We start from the raw sequence: 15,829 nt of genomic DNA, 5'->3' as shown, positions 1-15,829 counted from the left end.
TTTTTCCAGCCAAATGTTAGAAAACACACACACACATACATACATATTCAAGTACTGTAGGAGATCTAGGTTTTGAAGGACAGAGGATAACTGATAGGAACAGGGCGATATATGTTTGTTGAATGTAAGAAATAAGATTCAGATTGAACATTAAGTTTTTAATCACGTTTTCAACACCCTTGACCAAAAATGTAGGCTACATTGAGTAACAGCCGTGCAGTCTCATGTTCATGCATAACCACACCTTTCTGTTGTAACATTTCATGCCTGTGTTGCCCAATGAGCAGTTTCAGTCTACTTTGGCAACACCGTAACAGGCTTCTCACACTCTGCTGTATAGCATTGATTGTAGATAGTACTAATGGAGCAGAACATATGAATGTTTGTTGATCCATAACATTGGAAACGACATAACATATTATGAATCTGCCATAAGCAGAGGTTTAAAAAGAAAGAGATCACAGATATTACATTTTGGTGAAATATCTTTATTTTATTCCATGTGATAGGCCTACACTTGTGTTTCATTAACTCTCCTTTTTATACATCAGATAATAGTACATTATTCACACAAACGTTGCTAAACACGAGTAGACAGCATATTTCAAATGGACAGACACAATTCAGAATAGCACAAAGCTGCGTAATTAGTCAGTGACAAGTAATAGAAGAGCTGCTCATGTTAAAATGGTTGTTTGATGTAATTAAATACTTACATTTTGGAATCCATTTTAAAATGCTGACATTTCAAAACAAGCTACAGCAAATGACCAGTGTCTTTTGTTGTGCTATGGCTAGTTAGGTGGTTTGTGTTACACTGTGTGTGTGTGTGTGTGTGTGTGTAAGTGAGTGTGTGTCTGGAGTCGGTGCAGCCTTTACCTGCGACTGTAAACCAAGTTACTGACTACACACACTGCAAAAAAAGTCATTTCTAGCAGTGTGACAGGGAAAAACATTACCGGGGGCCTCAATGTCGCCTTTAGGTGGAGTCCCAGCAGACACGCAAACAATAAATAAAATAAACTTTCAACATGCGTGTCAGCATTTGTACTTTTGGTCAAGCATACAATGTTATCTGTATGTCCAAGTTACAAAATAAATAAAACACATAAAACCAACAGTCCCTACACAAGCAATAGCAATACAGCAAAGGATACTGCAACTAACTTCTCTGCACTTTATACAGCAAGGGTGTTAGTAAGCGTTAGCTGTATCTGAGGACAAACTCTTTATCTACCAGCTCTACAAAACAACTAGTGAAGCCATGAACCAGTCAGCAGGCTTCTTTTATATTTTACAATATTGTGGCTTGATTCAGTGCACAACGTTGGTGAACAAACAAGCAAGGCATCTGTGTTCTTATCCATATAAATCCTGCATGGTGAGCATGCTGCATGTTCTTGCAATAGTGTAATCAACACAACACAAATTATCAATGAGATGGTGGGTACGTCATAGCGACCAAAGTGAACACTTTCCATCAGCGTGGAAAAACTAAACATTGGCTTTTTTTATTTTTATTTCCTACATTAGGGGCATCTTATAACTGAAAACTCCTCCTCAGACATGTTAGTAAGCGTGCAGCTATTTGAACAACATTGGAAAGACGGTTGCTATAGTTTTAAATGCAGACATAGCTTCAGGTTAGTAGCCATTCTAATGAACTTGGGATGGTTTCCCTTTGATGAAAAAGGGATATCAATTTCCTCATTACTTGGTTACACATCCCTTTTTGCAGCACTGTTTTAAATAAGGTCTCAAATTAAGTCAATTTGTTATACTAACACACTGTTGGATTTGGTAGTTTAAGCCTACAGATGTGTTTGGTATAAATAATACCTAATAACTGGAACACTGACCCATTTCAATGCAAAGGGTTCATTTGAGCCTAATGTGGTAATATGAGGGTTAGCAATGATGTAAATTCACTTGTATGTTCCCGTCTCTACTTCCTCAAAAAAAAGGACAAGGTCTAGAAATGATCAGTAATCAGACAAAATAGTTTTAGGCAAACTCTCCATTTAAAATAATAAAAAATAAAATACAATGGGCTGAGAACTCAACCTTGCAGAGTCATTTAAATAATCCCAAGCAGTTTTACTTTACAACAATGACGAGAGTAACAGCACTAAGATTCAGAACTGTGCAATAACTCATGAACGGTTAGCTATGTCAGTCTGCAATCCTATATTAATGCCATGCAACTGGATGAAAATCTGAACATATCATTTAAACTTATTCCTTGTTTTAAATGTTTACTTTTGAACCATTTTTTTTTCTCCAGATAATCTGTTTCAATACAGTAATGCACATCCACACGGTTACTCTGAAAAGTCACTGAGTTGAAAAGGGGAAAAAAAAAGACAGGTCCTCCATCCCAATGGCAGTGTGCCATGGGTGGAGAGAGTGGCCACTGAGAGACAAGCTGTTGGTGGGGAGGAGACAGGCTGGGTGAGGGTGAGGTGTACTAGCATGAGCAGCTGCTCTCGGTGACAGTCATCTCTGGCTGTTTCTCCAGTTTGATGTCGATCACTGCGAGGGCTTGGTTAAGTAACATCATCAATGAATTTGCACATTTAACTTCAGTTTTTTCCCCGCAACGGTATCTGGCTGCCATCTCCTCGCTCGACATTGCAGAGTAAGCTGACAGGCACTTGTTTGGCAGTGGCAATAATAATTTGACAAAAGTATTTAAAAAAATAAACAAAACGATTTCTGTTAAAGGCATCTTGAAAAAGGATACTGTCCTCTTTGCTTTTCTCTGGTGTGCTATCCATCCCAGGCAATGCAGCTGCGACACGACGGAACAGCTGTAAAACAAAGTGAGAAGAATATAACATCTGAAAAGGTCTTGCTGGAAAGGGATATAAAGGTAAAATCCTGTCAAATAGAGGTGGATAATTTGGATAAAATCTTGTATCACAATGCAAGTAATTTTACGTCCACATTCATGTATATTGTGATATCGTAAATTCTTTGGAAATTCAACTGATAAACAGTTTATACATAAAGCAATCAGCTGAGAATGTCTATTTTTTGTTTAATCTGGTGTCTGACAATGGTATTTAATCGTATTGATGCAATGCAATCCTGCAAATTCATCTGCTCCATTACCCACAACAGCCAAATACAACCAGAGATACTGAAGGGATAGTTACCTCAGTATTAACGGTATAGAAGGCTCTCTGCCTCTAGGTATATATGGTCACATCACCCACCACTACTGTTAAATAGGCTATATACAGTATAGACAAAAAGTATCCGATCCTACATAATGTATTTTATCAAATAACAGGCAAACACAAGAAGCAGTTAAAGCAGTGGTAGAAAATGTGCTTGCTGGTTTAGAGAACAACATGAAGTGACGGTCGCCGTGCTTATCTCCTCCATCATATTCACATTAACATTTGGAAAGCTGCAGAAAGTTTTGTGAATCGGACAAAAAGTACTTAAGCAAACACAAACACAATAGCAGGAAACGTTTGCAGACCAAGTGAAGTAATATGGAAACGTCTAAAAGCAAAGCCTGTGGGAGGAAAAAAAGACACACAACTGATACAGTAAGTGCGGAGAACGCTAAGACATGTCATGATGCCACGAGAAGGGAAAAAGGAGGCAGAAGGAGTTAAGTGTAGACTTTGATGGCAGAATTAGCTCAACTACCTTGACAGAGCAGATTCTCTACCTGTTTGACATTGTAGCCAGTCTTTGCGCTGGTTTCAATGAACATGACATTCAGTTCCTTAGCTCTCTGCTCGCCCTCCTCCGTGGTGATCTGTCTGCTCAGGTAAAAGCAGAAGGGGGGGAAGGTGGACGAAAAGACAGATATGGAAAGAAATGCGAAAAGGACAGGCCGAAAGGAGAGGGAGGAAATGGAGAAACAGAGAGAGCTCAACACAGAATCTTGTTTTGAGTGGAAAAGAGAGAGAGAGAGGTTAGTTTAGTTATAAACACACACAGACAGAGAGGAAGACAAAGGGAGAGAAGCTGCTGTGCTGAGTAAAAATGAAGCAGCAGGAAAACGAGATCACTCATTCATCCAACAGCCACACTCTGATCCATATAATGAATACATGGAAGGGTTGTACATCCCAGACGGCACAGGTTGGCCTCCCTGACCTAAAGGACATCATGACTGTCAGGACTATTTGTCAGTATTACACCGGCTGTTGCTGGACACCAACCTGTTTGACGTTATAACCGGCCTTGGCACTGGTCTCTATGTACATCACATTGAGCTCACGAGCTTTCCTCTCTGCCGCCTCAACAGAAACTTGCCTGCCATGGTCCCGGGGAGGGATGGGGGGAGGGAGTGGTGTGGAGTGTGGTGTTGAGGGGGAAACACAACAAAAACATTTAAAATAAATAGATGATCAAAATGCCATGGAGAGAACAGAGCAGAAAAGGGAACCAAAAAAAAAAAAAAAAAGTAAAAAAGAAAAAAGGCAGAACAGAAATATGATCAAATCATAAGAAATAAAAAATATAGAATTCAACATTTAAAATCACTTAGAAAAAAGGCTGGAGTATGCAAAATACCAAGGGATGATAAAAGTCAAAACTGGATGAGATGCACTGAGGGGAAGAAAAGTGGGATTCCAGGCTTTGGCAGAGTTTATATACTATTACACTTAATGCTACTCAAACTGTAGTAGGATTATAAAACCACTGTCTATTTATCAACCATTCTAAACATAATAACACAATAATTATCACTGTAATCTTTCACACATCTCACACAACCATGTACCTTTTATCCGCCAAGTCTGTTTTGTTCCCAACAAGCATGATAATGACATCACTTCCTCTCTCTGTTCTGACATCATCAATCCACTTTGAGGTTTGCTGGAATGAATTAAGATCTGTGGATGGGAAAAAACACACACAAAATGACTGTACACATCAACCACATATGGCCCCAAAACACAAACATTTGTTGTTCTAGCTCTAGTTAAAAGTGTGCACAAGCAGGTGTTATTTTTCGTTAAAAAAAAGGTAGAGCATCTTATGTAGCGTAGTTGTGTTAGTAAGCAAACGTATTAAGAAGAGAAGATTGAAGGAAGAAAATATACTTAAAAGAGATTCTGAAGGAAGGCAGAAAGAGAAATAGCAACTATGACAAGACAGTGTCCTTTTAATTGCTCTCAACCCCTACAGAAATGTTAGAGTACAGCCCTGACTCACTGGTGATGTCATAAACAACCACGGCAATGGTAGAGTCACGGATGTAGCTGGGAATTAGGCTACGAAAACGCTCCTGTCCAGCAGTGTCCCAAAGCTGGAGCCGGACCTGGAGGATTGGAGCGGAGGGGAAGAAAAGGGGAAGGAGGTGGAGATAAAGAGGGGAAAGGCAGAACGAGAAAGTGGAGAATAGGACAGACATAAAGGAACTGAAAGCCAAGCAGCAGGGATGAAAATGGCCTTTTTTTAAATCAAGGAACGGTGAGAATCATTCAAATGCAGCAGGGTTGGAGATGACCAGCGTGCAAATAAGACATGTAAAAGGCGTTCGTGCTGAATCATTATTAGGACTGTTAGAGAATCATGAGGTGACATTGGAAGGCATTTTCCGCTATTCCTTCCATCAGCCTCATATGTAGCAGCCTTTATAATGCACAGACCCCCCTGGACACCCCCTGAGAAATGTTAAGTATCACTACAGCTGATGCAAACGGTCTGGGATGTACCCTCATCATACTGTCCAGTGGGGTTTGCCAGGCTAGAAAATGTTCTTACTTTTGCCCTTCCACCGACTAAAGCGCAGGACAAGGAGGTAAGTCAAGGCTATGATACCTACTGGCTATGTCATAAACCACCACAGCAGCGGCTGAGTCTCGGATGTAACTGGGGATGAGGCTGCGGAAACGCTCCTGTCCGGCTGTATCCCAGAGCTGCAGCCGAATCTGTGGCCAGCCGTGAAATGAATGTGTGAAGTGGGGGCATTTCATGACCCAGCCAGGGGATGGAAGGAAAACAAAAACTTAAAAATAACGATGGGAACTAAAAACATGATCAACATGTCTAACAAAGTGAATGGTAAAAATCTAAGATAATGTAAAAACCAATGTGAAATAATGAATGGGAAATAAATGGTGGCTACTACACAATGAGCAGTTGCATGCTTTAAGCTTTTCTAGCAGTTTTAAAACTACATCAATGTGAATGATGAGAATGGCAATAAAATATAAAACGGGCTTACCGTGCGATCTTCTAGGTACATGGTTTTTGACAAAAAGTCAATGCCAATTGTTGCCTGTAAAGACAATTATTGCACTGTTATAGGCACAATATCTGCATAACATCTACACCCAAAAATCATTAGACAAAAGGTGTTTGATGCCATTGTATTAACGTGATCTATAGACCTTTTTTTTTACTTGTTATAGATTATAAATGTGCTTAACAAGTCATAATGTTTGTCACAAAAAATGACACCCTACATTGATATAAACACACTCAATTAGTACCCACATTGTGATGAAAACACATTATTACCTGATAAGTGTTGTCGAAACTGTCATACATAAACCTGGTGATGAGTGAGGTCTTCCCAACTGCACAAACACAATAACAGACACATTAACATTTGATCCTGGTGATCAAAAGACCTTATTCTACAATACACATTTCTATCACTTCTAATTTTGTATAACTGGAATAAAAAAATAAAAATAAATGAAGTCACTATGACTCAGTGACAGTACATTGCTGTTCTCATTGATGCAATGTGGACTGCTGAACCCACACGCTGAGCTGGCACTATGGGTGGAGCCACAGAAATTTGGGAGAATGAAAATGGCTCAACTTTTCCCCATTTGTTTCGTGATGAGAGACTGCCACTGCCGTCTTATGCAATCACAACTAAAACACAGTCGCGTACACTAATGTCATTGTCAGTCCCAGTAAGCTGATGTTGAATGGTCTGGTCGGGTCGGGGGGGGGAGAGAAAGGCCGCCTGGTCTCGACCCACCGGCCGACGTGGCTCTGCGAGGTGCTGCCGTAAGAAGCTACCAGCTAATAGCTAGGGAGTTCAAAAAGCGACCGATAAAATATAAACTTAATCCCCTTCACATATACGGGGTCTTCTGTTTGGACGCAAAGAGTCGTGACTGGCTCTTGGTGGCCACGTTAGGGTTTCCATTAGGTGTGAATGAACGTCAATAGTGGCTAACTGTTAGCTCAGAGTCGTTAGCCAGCAGCCTTTAGCGACACTTAGATGATGCATCATAAACTAGTGGCCACAGTGAGGCCAGTGTGCATTGTTTTAATCTGGCAACACACCAATCTGTGGATGAATGACACACGTTCATTTTTAAGACGACAACTCTTCTTTATTACAGGCTTTTTGTCGTTGCGACGAAGAGCGAGATGTTTGGCTAGCTTAGCGATTTACCGTAGCTAGCTATGGTTGGCTATGCAATGACATCATCACGAGAGAGAGAAGAGATTTTATATCCATCATCTTTTATCATCTCACTCTCTCTGTGTCTCCATCTCTATCAAATATTAACATCCCGCTCTGTATCATCGCTGGCCGGTGGATTACTTTATCCTGCTAGCCTACCAGCAACCTAGCAGGAGAAGCTAGTTAGCTCCGGTCGTCTTAGCCACTTCTCCTAAACATATTCCTCACATCCGACCAAATTAACACCCCGACTCCACCGTGCCCTGCTTACCACTCTGTTCGCCCAGAAAGACGAGCTTGAACTTTCGTAGAGGGTTGCCAAACTCTCCGCCGCCGGTCGTGGTTGACATCTTGTCAAAAAATAAAAACTGATAACTAGCTGACTTGGCTAATGGTGCGATGTCTAGACCGGAGAGGAGCAAGTAGTGTATCTTTATCCTGCACTAGCCAGCGCTATTGTTTTCTTAAGCGTACTGAAGTGAAATAGCGCAACCAAGAGGCAAACCTTGAGAGACAACAGCAGTGGTAACGTGTAGCCTTATTATGTGTCCATATTATCATTAGTTATTCATTTCTGTTCGTTTTATGCGTCCAACAAAGTGATGTTTCTTTGGATATTTACACATAGTTGACCTGCTGGAGTATTATTAGCGTAAGGAAATGGAAGAATGGAAGAGGCTCTCTGAACCAGTGGTTGTGTGAGTCAGTTTTGGGGCAAAAGAAAGCCACACTAGTTGGCATAAATATATATTTACACTATGTGTTGTGGTAAGATTCAAAGCACTGCTTTAAAGCAGTGGCTCTCAACCCCAGGGGTCCCCGAGAAGGTTCCAGGGGGGTCCCCAGTAAAATGGGGAATGTTTTAGTTTCCCTATAAGTTCACTGAGTAGAAGTTATCCCAGTCAGATAGGGATCCTTCAGACTACATCTTATCAAACACAGGTCCACCTCTGCTTTAAAGCAACTACTCAGAGCAATCTTTCTGTGTGACAATGGGTGTTAAATATAGTCCCAAACAAAATACACACAGCTAACATAAAAATAAAAGTGTATGAACTATGTAAAAAAAAAGTACAGATTGATCCCAAGTGCTTTGATAACAAAATGATGTTTCACTATCTTTTGTTAGTGAAATGATTAAACAGTCAATATCTTTTTTTTTCTTTCAATTTGGCATTTCTGTAATGAAGCATTTTCTTAAAATGTTTTCAAAACACTAAAAAAATAAAATGACCAAAATAAATAAGGGATAATTCAGGGAAACAATGTGTTTATTTACCTCTCTTGTTGATATATAGTGACACAAGTAGAGGTATTTTGGGGATATTCATCATTCAGCTGTACATTAATTCATAATATATCATGGCTCTAATCACACCATAATAAAATTAAGGATTAATAAAACAAGTTTAATATTCATAACACATGGAAACAAACTCTATACTATGGGACATTTCTTTTGACAAAGAAAAATGTACAATACATGTTTATTTCTATTTATTGCTATGATGCATCAAATAAACTGAGTTTAGGACTCTTGTGGTGATGCCTAATAAATATGTATCTGTACAGGATAAATAAGAGCATTGTAGTCACTCAGTGACACTTTGTGCTTCTGTTCATTAGTGTTAAGTTCCTTTTTGTTCTGTGTTCTCTTCTCAGAGAGGTGATTTTCCTTCGCTGGTCGTCTCAACCGTCCATGGACTCGATTGAGATGTCTGCCCTGTTGGCAAGAAATGAAGAACAGCTGATTCTTTTAAGTCCAACATTACACCAAGGTAACTCATGGAATGAATTACATCTGATTTTATATTCAGTCAAGGGTAAAACAGGTACTGTGCAAATGGAAATTTTTACAACATAATAGCAGCTATCCTTTATCTAATGCATTAGCAAAAAAAATCCTCGGAGATGGAGCAACGATGATTAAAATGCAGCAGGGTTGTAGGGTGAAGCAGTGCACCCATACAAGGGCCAATCACATGTAGGCTTCTCTCAAATGACCTCCTAACCTTTATTATGCAAATGCAGGTCTTTTGATTGTATTGTTGATATGTGTCGTGAACAACATATAACATCAGAGTGCTCAAATTAGATATTTATTTCATAGAAAAGACATGCGGTGTAGCCCTTGAAGAAGTGAACTGTATAAAATATGTTGAATTGGCAGTGACCTCACCTTAACTAAAGAGGCTTTTAATCCAATTTGCTGTGGTTCATAGCACAAAGGAGAAAAATAACAGCAGCATGTCACCAACATCACAGCCACAAGTGAATACATGTCTTTTTATAGTGAGAGAGGGGGAGGGCAGACGGTTTAATACTTACACTTCTGCTCAGAATACAACAAAGGCATGCAATAAATGGATAAAAGGGGAGGACATACATGGCATGTATAAGTGAAATGTATCAAGAAGCAATCAAATGGCAATTATATGATGATTATATTATAAACACTGCACTCACCTGCAGGTTTTGGGGACATCAGAGTCAAAGGAAGCTCCACAGTGACATCACTAAAAATAAAAATAAAAGTTTTTATGACTAAAAATGTTTAGAATTGTAATTTATATATTATTCACACTTAGAACACATGAATACAAATGAAGGAAAACCAATATTTACCTTCCTGTTAGGCCACCCAGCAGGCTTTTGGTGACAGAGAAACAATAAAAGACGCAATTAGTCTGCATAATTTGTAATAAGTATCGTGCATGAATATTTTCTTTTCAGTTGAGCCTTACCCTCCACCGGACACCATTAGATTGACCTTGACTTTATAGGACACAATGATTCCCTGCATCTCCTTTTCTCCCTGACTCCTGTGAGGAGACGGAAATAGTTTACCTTTCACAGCTTGAGGATTTGGTTTAAGACACGATAAGTGGATGACAGAATGTAGAGTTTATCACCACTAAATAAGAGGATGAAAAGCCGTGCTGGGCTCACAGTAAGCCCTTTGTGAGAGACCTAGAGTGGCTTACAGAGTAGTGGATGCTAGGTGGGTGTCCTCATCTTTTAACTGCCCGTCCACTGAAAGACCACGCTTCTCTTTGTTGTTGGCCAGCAGGGGGATTATTTGGAAGGACTTCTCGAGCGTAGAGTTGGCGTTTACTGTCTCCCTGTGTATTGCAGTGAAATTTAGAAATAAATAAATAGGAATACTTAACAGCCAGTTTACTTTTCAATATATACTTTGGATTTAAAAGGAAATGTAACAACGACAAAGCAATTTTTCGCTATATAGATAAAATTTGAGGATATTAGGATGTAATAATATTTTTATCAGATACTTCTTTAATGAATTAAATAAAAAGAAATTAAAAACTGATTCTGAATCTTGCTAATAAACATCATTTGATTACAGTGAAAAGCCTCACCCGAACTCCTCAGAGCAGACTGCCTTGGCGTAAGTGTCGGATGAGTAGAGCACCACGTTTGTTAGCTGCTCGACTAAAAGAAAAAATATATCTCTGTTAGAATTTATCAACATTTATCAATCTAAATATGAGCATGTATTATAAAGACAGACATGAACCCTGACTCAAATAATTTTTCTCCTCCTTCCCTTATGACCTACAAACTTTAATCAAACTTTCCTCGCTACTCACCTGAGACTTTGATTTTCTTTACAACCTTGGTGGTTTCGTTGTTGATTTTTACCTTGACAGTGATTGTTTCTCCGTGATAATAAATCTAAATATAAGGATAGTTTATTTTTAATCATTAAGCAACAGTTATATTATGTATATGTTGCCAAAAAACAATATGTAGGCTTCAATGTCAACCTCTTTTTCAAGGGAGGCCTCCAAGTGAACAGATTTGTCAGTCATCATAAACTGCTTGGTTATATCAGCCTTGGGTCCGGCCTTGTTGTTAGCTGGTGCAAATTGTATTTTGCGAATCATCAGGCGACATGTGTCTCTAAGACCAGAAAAAATACACACCAAGAAAGTGAGTGTCTTTAATCCTGTTACAGTTTAAAGATGCAGTAGAAGATTGGGCTGACAGTAAGGTTTAGCTCTGTGCATACATACTTCTTTTCAATGACTTCATCTGCATTGTCAGCTACATTGGCAATGTATCCTTTAACCTCAAAGTCCACACCACAAGCCTACAGCAGAACAAGACAGAAATAAATGATTTGTTTGTACAACATTGAAAGTTGTGTATAAGAGTGAATGAAAATGGACGGTAAAGGTACCTTGCCAGCATCATTTGGCCCAGGCTGTAAGGAGACTGAGCATGGGAGATTTGTTGGCATCTGAAGTACAAACAAGGCACATTATTAAATTAAGATCCTGAGTGGAAGGTAGAGGTGAAGTCAATGATCTGTGATTGATCAAGACGACATTTGACTGAAGGACAGGTGAGATTTAATCTGTTAAATAAAGAGTGAGTGAGTTATGCTTCCTCACCTGGAAGGAAAAAGGATATCCCTGCTCTCCAGCTTTTTTCAGGAGGGATTCCTGCATTGGTGTCTTTGTTATGCTTTCACCTGTAGGTGGATAAACCTGAACACGCTGGACCCAGATGTCTCTTCTGAAGGACATCCCAATAACATCCAATTCATCGCTTCCATAGCGAAAGACACAAGCAAGGTAGACAAATACTGCAATGGAAAATGATATATTTAGTTTTGTTGCATAACTGTAGGCTCCATAACTTTAATCATTGGCAGTGATTGAGATAGAAATACCTTTTCTGCCGTTAAGATCAGAAGGATCCACTTTAATAACACCGTCTGCAAATGAGAGGAATTGCATTATACCTAACAAACACATTCATTGTATGTTTGTAAATTTGAGGCTGTACAAACAGACATAATGCCACATACCAACTACATCCACTGAATCCACATGGTCCACAAAGTCTCTCCTCCCCAAGTACAAGGCGATCTGAGAGAAACAGAGAAAAGCAGAGAGTTACTCCTCTGCCAAGGTTACAAGAGTTGGGAAGTTATTTCTGGAAGTTGGAAGAGATACATACAAATTGCACTCCTCCCTATACTCAAGAGGTTCCCTGTAATGACTATATTATAGAGGCCACTTACATTTCCATTGCCGCTGGTCTTCTTAAATACCCTGAAAAGAGAAAAAAAAAGAAAAGACAGAGAATCAGACTGTTATGTCACACTTTTGAACACTTTTTGATACAAACACATTAAGACATAAAGGACCAAGTCCAAATGCCCCCTCCCATTTTTTTCTTCTTTATTTCATTCATTCTTCTTTCCACTTATGGAGTGGTCTTAGGCAATAGTGTTGTGCACCTACCACCTCCCATAGTTGTAATTTCCAATTACAAGACACCCCCCACCCTCCATCCTCCAAGTATGGATTATTGCTGAGGATTGAAAGGCACCTGCTGACACAAGTGTCTAATCTGGACATAAAACATAATTGTGATTTAGTAAATCAATACATTATACTTAATAATATATACAATTGATAATAAGACATCTTGTTATCTATTGTTTATAAATAGTTCATTAAGGAGACATGTTATAATGTTGAATATATCTTGGTAAGCTTGTAAGATTCTGAATCAACATCCCAAAATAGTGATTGTTTTTCTTAATATTCTTTGTATTACAGAACCGTGTGAGCGCACTCCCTTTGCTCCGTCTATGTAGCCACAAACAAACAGTAATCCTTGATAGTGTTTGCCTCTTTCTCTTGTGTGCCAAGTAATCGTGTTAAAACTTCTCCTTTCTTCGTCTTGTAAACCTCTTTTCCAAGATCAAATCCACACAATCCACCTTAATCAGGATTTATCCGTATCCTGAAGACAGAGACTGTAGCATGTGCCTCTGCCAAGATGTTAAATGGCTATATTTAAGTCCCTGGACTTCTTTCTTGTGAAGTTATTACCACTTGATTCCTGCATATAAGTCGTGACCTTTTCTTGTTTCCATTAAATACGTCTTAAATTGACACAAAGTTAAACTATAATTCAAGGATTGTTAACAATTTGTATTTCATCTTCATCAGATTTCTTTTTGTGGCATTTTAATGCCCTAAACAGTTTGATTGGCATTATAAGGCATGCATGCTAATCTCTAAATTAAACCAGAATGAATGAATCAAACATGAATGAGTCAAAAAGTGTTTATACTCACTTTGACATGTTGATGGCAAAGTTATAGATCCAGTCTGCAAAAAAACCAGAGAGAGTTTCAGCCAAAGAACCACCGATGAAGTTCACTCACTGTTGCAGCCTATGGCAATAATAACTTCTGAATTACTTACTAGTGGAAAGAGTACATTTGTGATTTTACAATTATATTATCATAAACAATCATAAGATTAAACTTAATTTGAGTGGTTGAAGTATGCCGTTATGTTCCTTTGAACTAACTAAAGTGACTAACTTTAAATAAATACTAATCCTCCTGTGCAATAACTGTAATATCATTATCTGGAGTTATTATCATCTCAATATATTTCCAATGTGCCATTGGTCAGAGAAGAGAAACGGCTCACTTACCGTGCCCTCAGGGCTGTCAATGAGTCTTCTCTGCTGTCTTCTGTAATCCGTCACTGTTGACAGTGGGTGTGAGTGCCAATCAGTGCCTCCTGTTTGCTTTTATACTATGACTTCTAAACCTTGGAGCCCTCCCTATAGCTTATGCAGCCTGTCAAAGAGGGCTATTTCAGAGGAAATCTGATTAATGCATTAGAACACTACTGTTTCTGACCACATGCATGTGTAAAAATAATATTGACTTCAAAAGAATAAGCTCAGAGACGTAGGCAGTTTTGGGGGTGGGACAGATTGCAATAACATAGTCCTGAAAGAAAACTGTATCAGCCACTTTGTCTTTGTCGGCTTTTGAATAAATCTCACATTTTCTACAGTCGATGTGCTGGAGGATGTGAACAATTCTGTGCGCTCCACATTTTGCACATACGGTCCATATTTTCCTATAGCTAGTGCATGAATGAAATCAGCCTATTAATGCATTTAATGTGTAGTTTGAGCTGTGCTTGGACTGAATATTGGGACTAAACAACACACAGAAAAAAAACAGATTTTTCTTATGAAAGCCTAATTTATATATAATGGTGGGGCAAATGGCAATGTGTCCACTGACATTAGAAACTCAGGAGGTGAAAAGTTTCTCAAAAATGATTGTAAAAACTTGGTTAAATTTTAGTTTTTAGTGGCTCAGTGATAAATACTGTAATGAAGTAAAACTTTGCTGCAAGCTATGAGGTTTTAATGCTATTGTCTGTAAGGACTATGTGTGAATGTTCAAGGACTTCCTTTCTTATAGCTTAGACAGGAGTAGAGTGGTATTAGTTGGATTTTGGTTGTTATGGTAGCCAGGGCGACAGATGGCTTCTCTACCAAGCCTTGTGCAATCTGTGCACATGGCAGGTTTACAGAGATCTATGTGACCTGCTGACTTATGCTGTGCAATCAACAAAGCTTAACAACTCACTATCTACCTAACTATTATCATACCAGTCAATCAATTCCACAGTTTATGCTTGTGACTAAATTCAGAAAGTTATTAAATCATGATCTATATCAGAATAGTCATAACCTTTAAAATAGTTGACAAGGACTACCTAAATCTGTTAGTTTGGTCACCTCTTTTCGGGCGGAGGCGCAGGTTAATTCCAGCTTTAAGGGTCAATCCGTCTGATGGATTGCTGGAGGATCTTCTCACCTCCTCAGTCAGGTGTAATTGATTAATAAGGGAGCTACATGATGGGTTTTATGGATGGGTTGTCACACCTTGGCAGTCAAAGATAATGAATAAGATTGGTGGATATTAGTGTTGGACTGCTGTCATATGGGGGCAAGGGTTGAGATCCCTTTAAAGCTGTATAGACAGGACACATATACACCACCGGATCATGAGCCGGGGCACTGGCAAATAGCCTACAAAGTTAAGCTGTTTAATAAATGTAAAGCTACTTTCCTAATCATTCTACCCCCCGTTTAACTTCACTCTTATATGTGTGTATAGTCAGTGAAATTAAATCCCAAACAGATAGGGCACTGTGGAAAGCATGCTTCAGACTGCTGCAGTACACCAGATGTCGTTGTAAGAAATTCAAGCAAACAATTACTTTTGGAAGAGTGCTCATATGTGGGAGCAGTGGCTCCTCTATGTGAAACATGAGGCTTTTATGTAACTCCAAAATCATGGCCACAGTTTGGGCAGAAAATGGTCATACAAACTGTTGCCTAGACTAAAGACTGTCAGTGCTTTGGAAAATATTGTTTAAAAGAAACAAAGCATGTCTTAAAATCCCTATTAAAAACACACATTTTCAAGTATAATATATAATAGTTGTGTGACATACAGTATGTATTATTGGTGGTTTGTGTATGAGTTTGTAATGAACCTCAGATGTGAACCATTTTTTTTAGGTTTTAGGTAACTTATTTTTTTGGCCTTTTATTGCC

The 15,829-nt window shown here is 38.8% G+C and overlaps 2 protein-coding genes across 6 annotated transcripts; both read right to left on the bottom strand.

The window, feature by feature from the left end:
• Positions 1-472: 472 nt before the first annotated feature.
• rab41 (RAB41, member RAS oncogene family) lies at positions 473-7,870 on the bottom strand. Of its 5 annotated transcripts, XR_004796976.1 has the most exons (9): positions 7,677-7,867; positions 6,496-6,554; positions 6,200-6,253; positions 5,185-5,290; positions 4,751-4,862; positions 4,185-4,278; positions 3,686-3,779; positions 2,744-2,810; positions 2,465-2,532 (listed from the first exon to the last, which is right to left on the bottom strand). XR_004796976.1 is itself a non-coding variant. In XM_035669233.1 (8 exons), the coding sequence occupies exons 1-8, from the start codon at positions 7,753-7,755 to the stop codon at positions 2,468-2,470; spliced, it is 636 nt and encodes a 211-aa protein (XP_035525126.1). In that variant the 5' UTR covers positions 7,756-7,870; the 3' UTR covers positions 473-2,467. The 5 variants fall into 5 exon arrangements, 4 of the variants coding, with proteins under 4 accessions (XP_035525126.1, XP_035525125.1, XP_035525124.1 ...); XM_035669233.1 differs by lacking the exons at positions 4,185-4,278; positions 5,185-5,290 and adding an exon at positions 5,798-5,903 and having other exon boundaries at positions 473-2,532; positions 7,677-7,870; XM_035669232.1 differs by lacking the exon at positions 4,185-4,278 and having other exon boundaries at positions 473-2,532; positions 7,677-7,868.
• A 1,224-nt stretch (positions 7,871-9,094) lies between these two features.
• On the bottom strand, positions 9,095-14,325 carry arr3b (arrestin 3b, retinal (X-arrestin)). The gene is made up of 16 exons (XM_035669785.1): positions 14,319-14,325; positions 13,895-13,947; positions 12,459-12,527; positions 12,243-12,303; positions 12,105-12,149; positions 11,824-12,017; positions 11,610-11,669; positions 11,443-11,519; positions 11,194-11,329; positions 11,017-11,101; positions 10,786-10,858; positions 10,390-10,527; positions 10,150-10,227; positions 10,031-10,054; positions 9,872-9,921; positions 9,095-9,123 (listed from the first exon to the last, which is right to left on the bottom strand). The coding sequence occupies exons 1-16, from the start codon at positions 14,323-14,325 to the stop codon at positions 9,095-9,097; spliced, it is 1,179 nt and encodes a 392-aa protein (XP_035525678.1).
• Positions 14,326-15,829: the final 1,504 nt, after the last annotated feature.

The sequence above is a fragment of the Morone saxatilis genome, unplaced genomic scaffold (assembly GCF_004916995.1).
Source record: "Morone saxatilis isolate NCDOM2014 unplaced genomic scaffold, NCSU_SB_2.0 Contig22, whole genome shotgun sequence".
NCBI lineage: Eukaryota > Metazoa > Chordata > Actinopteri > Moronidae > Morone > Morone saxatilis.
This window is presented reverse-complemented; position numbering and strand designations above follow the sequence as displayed.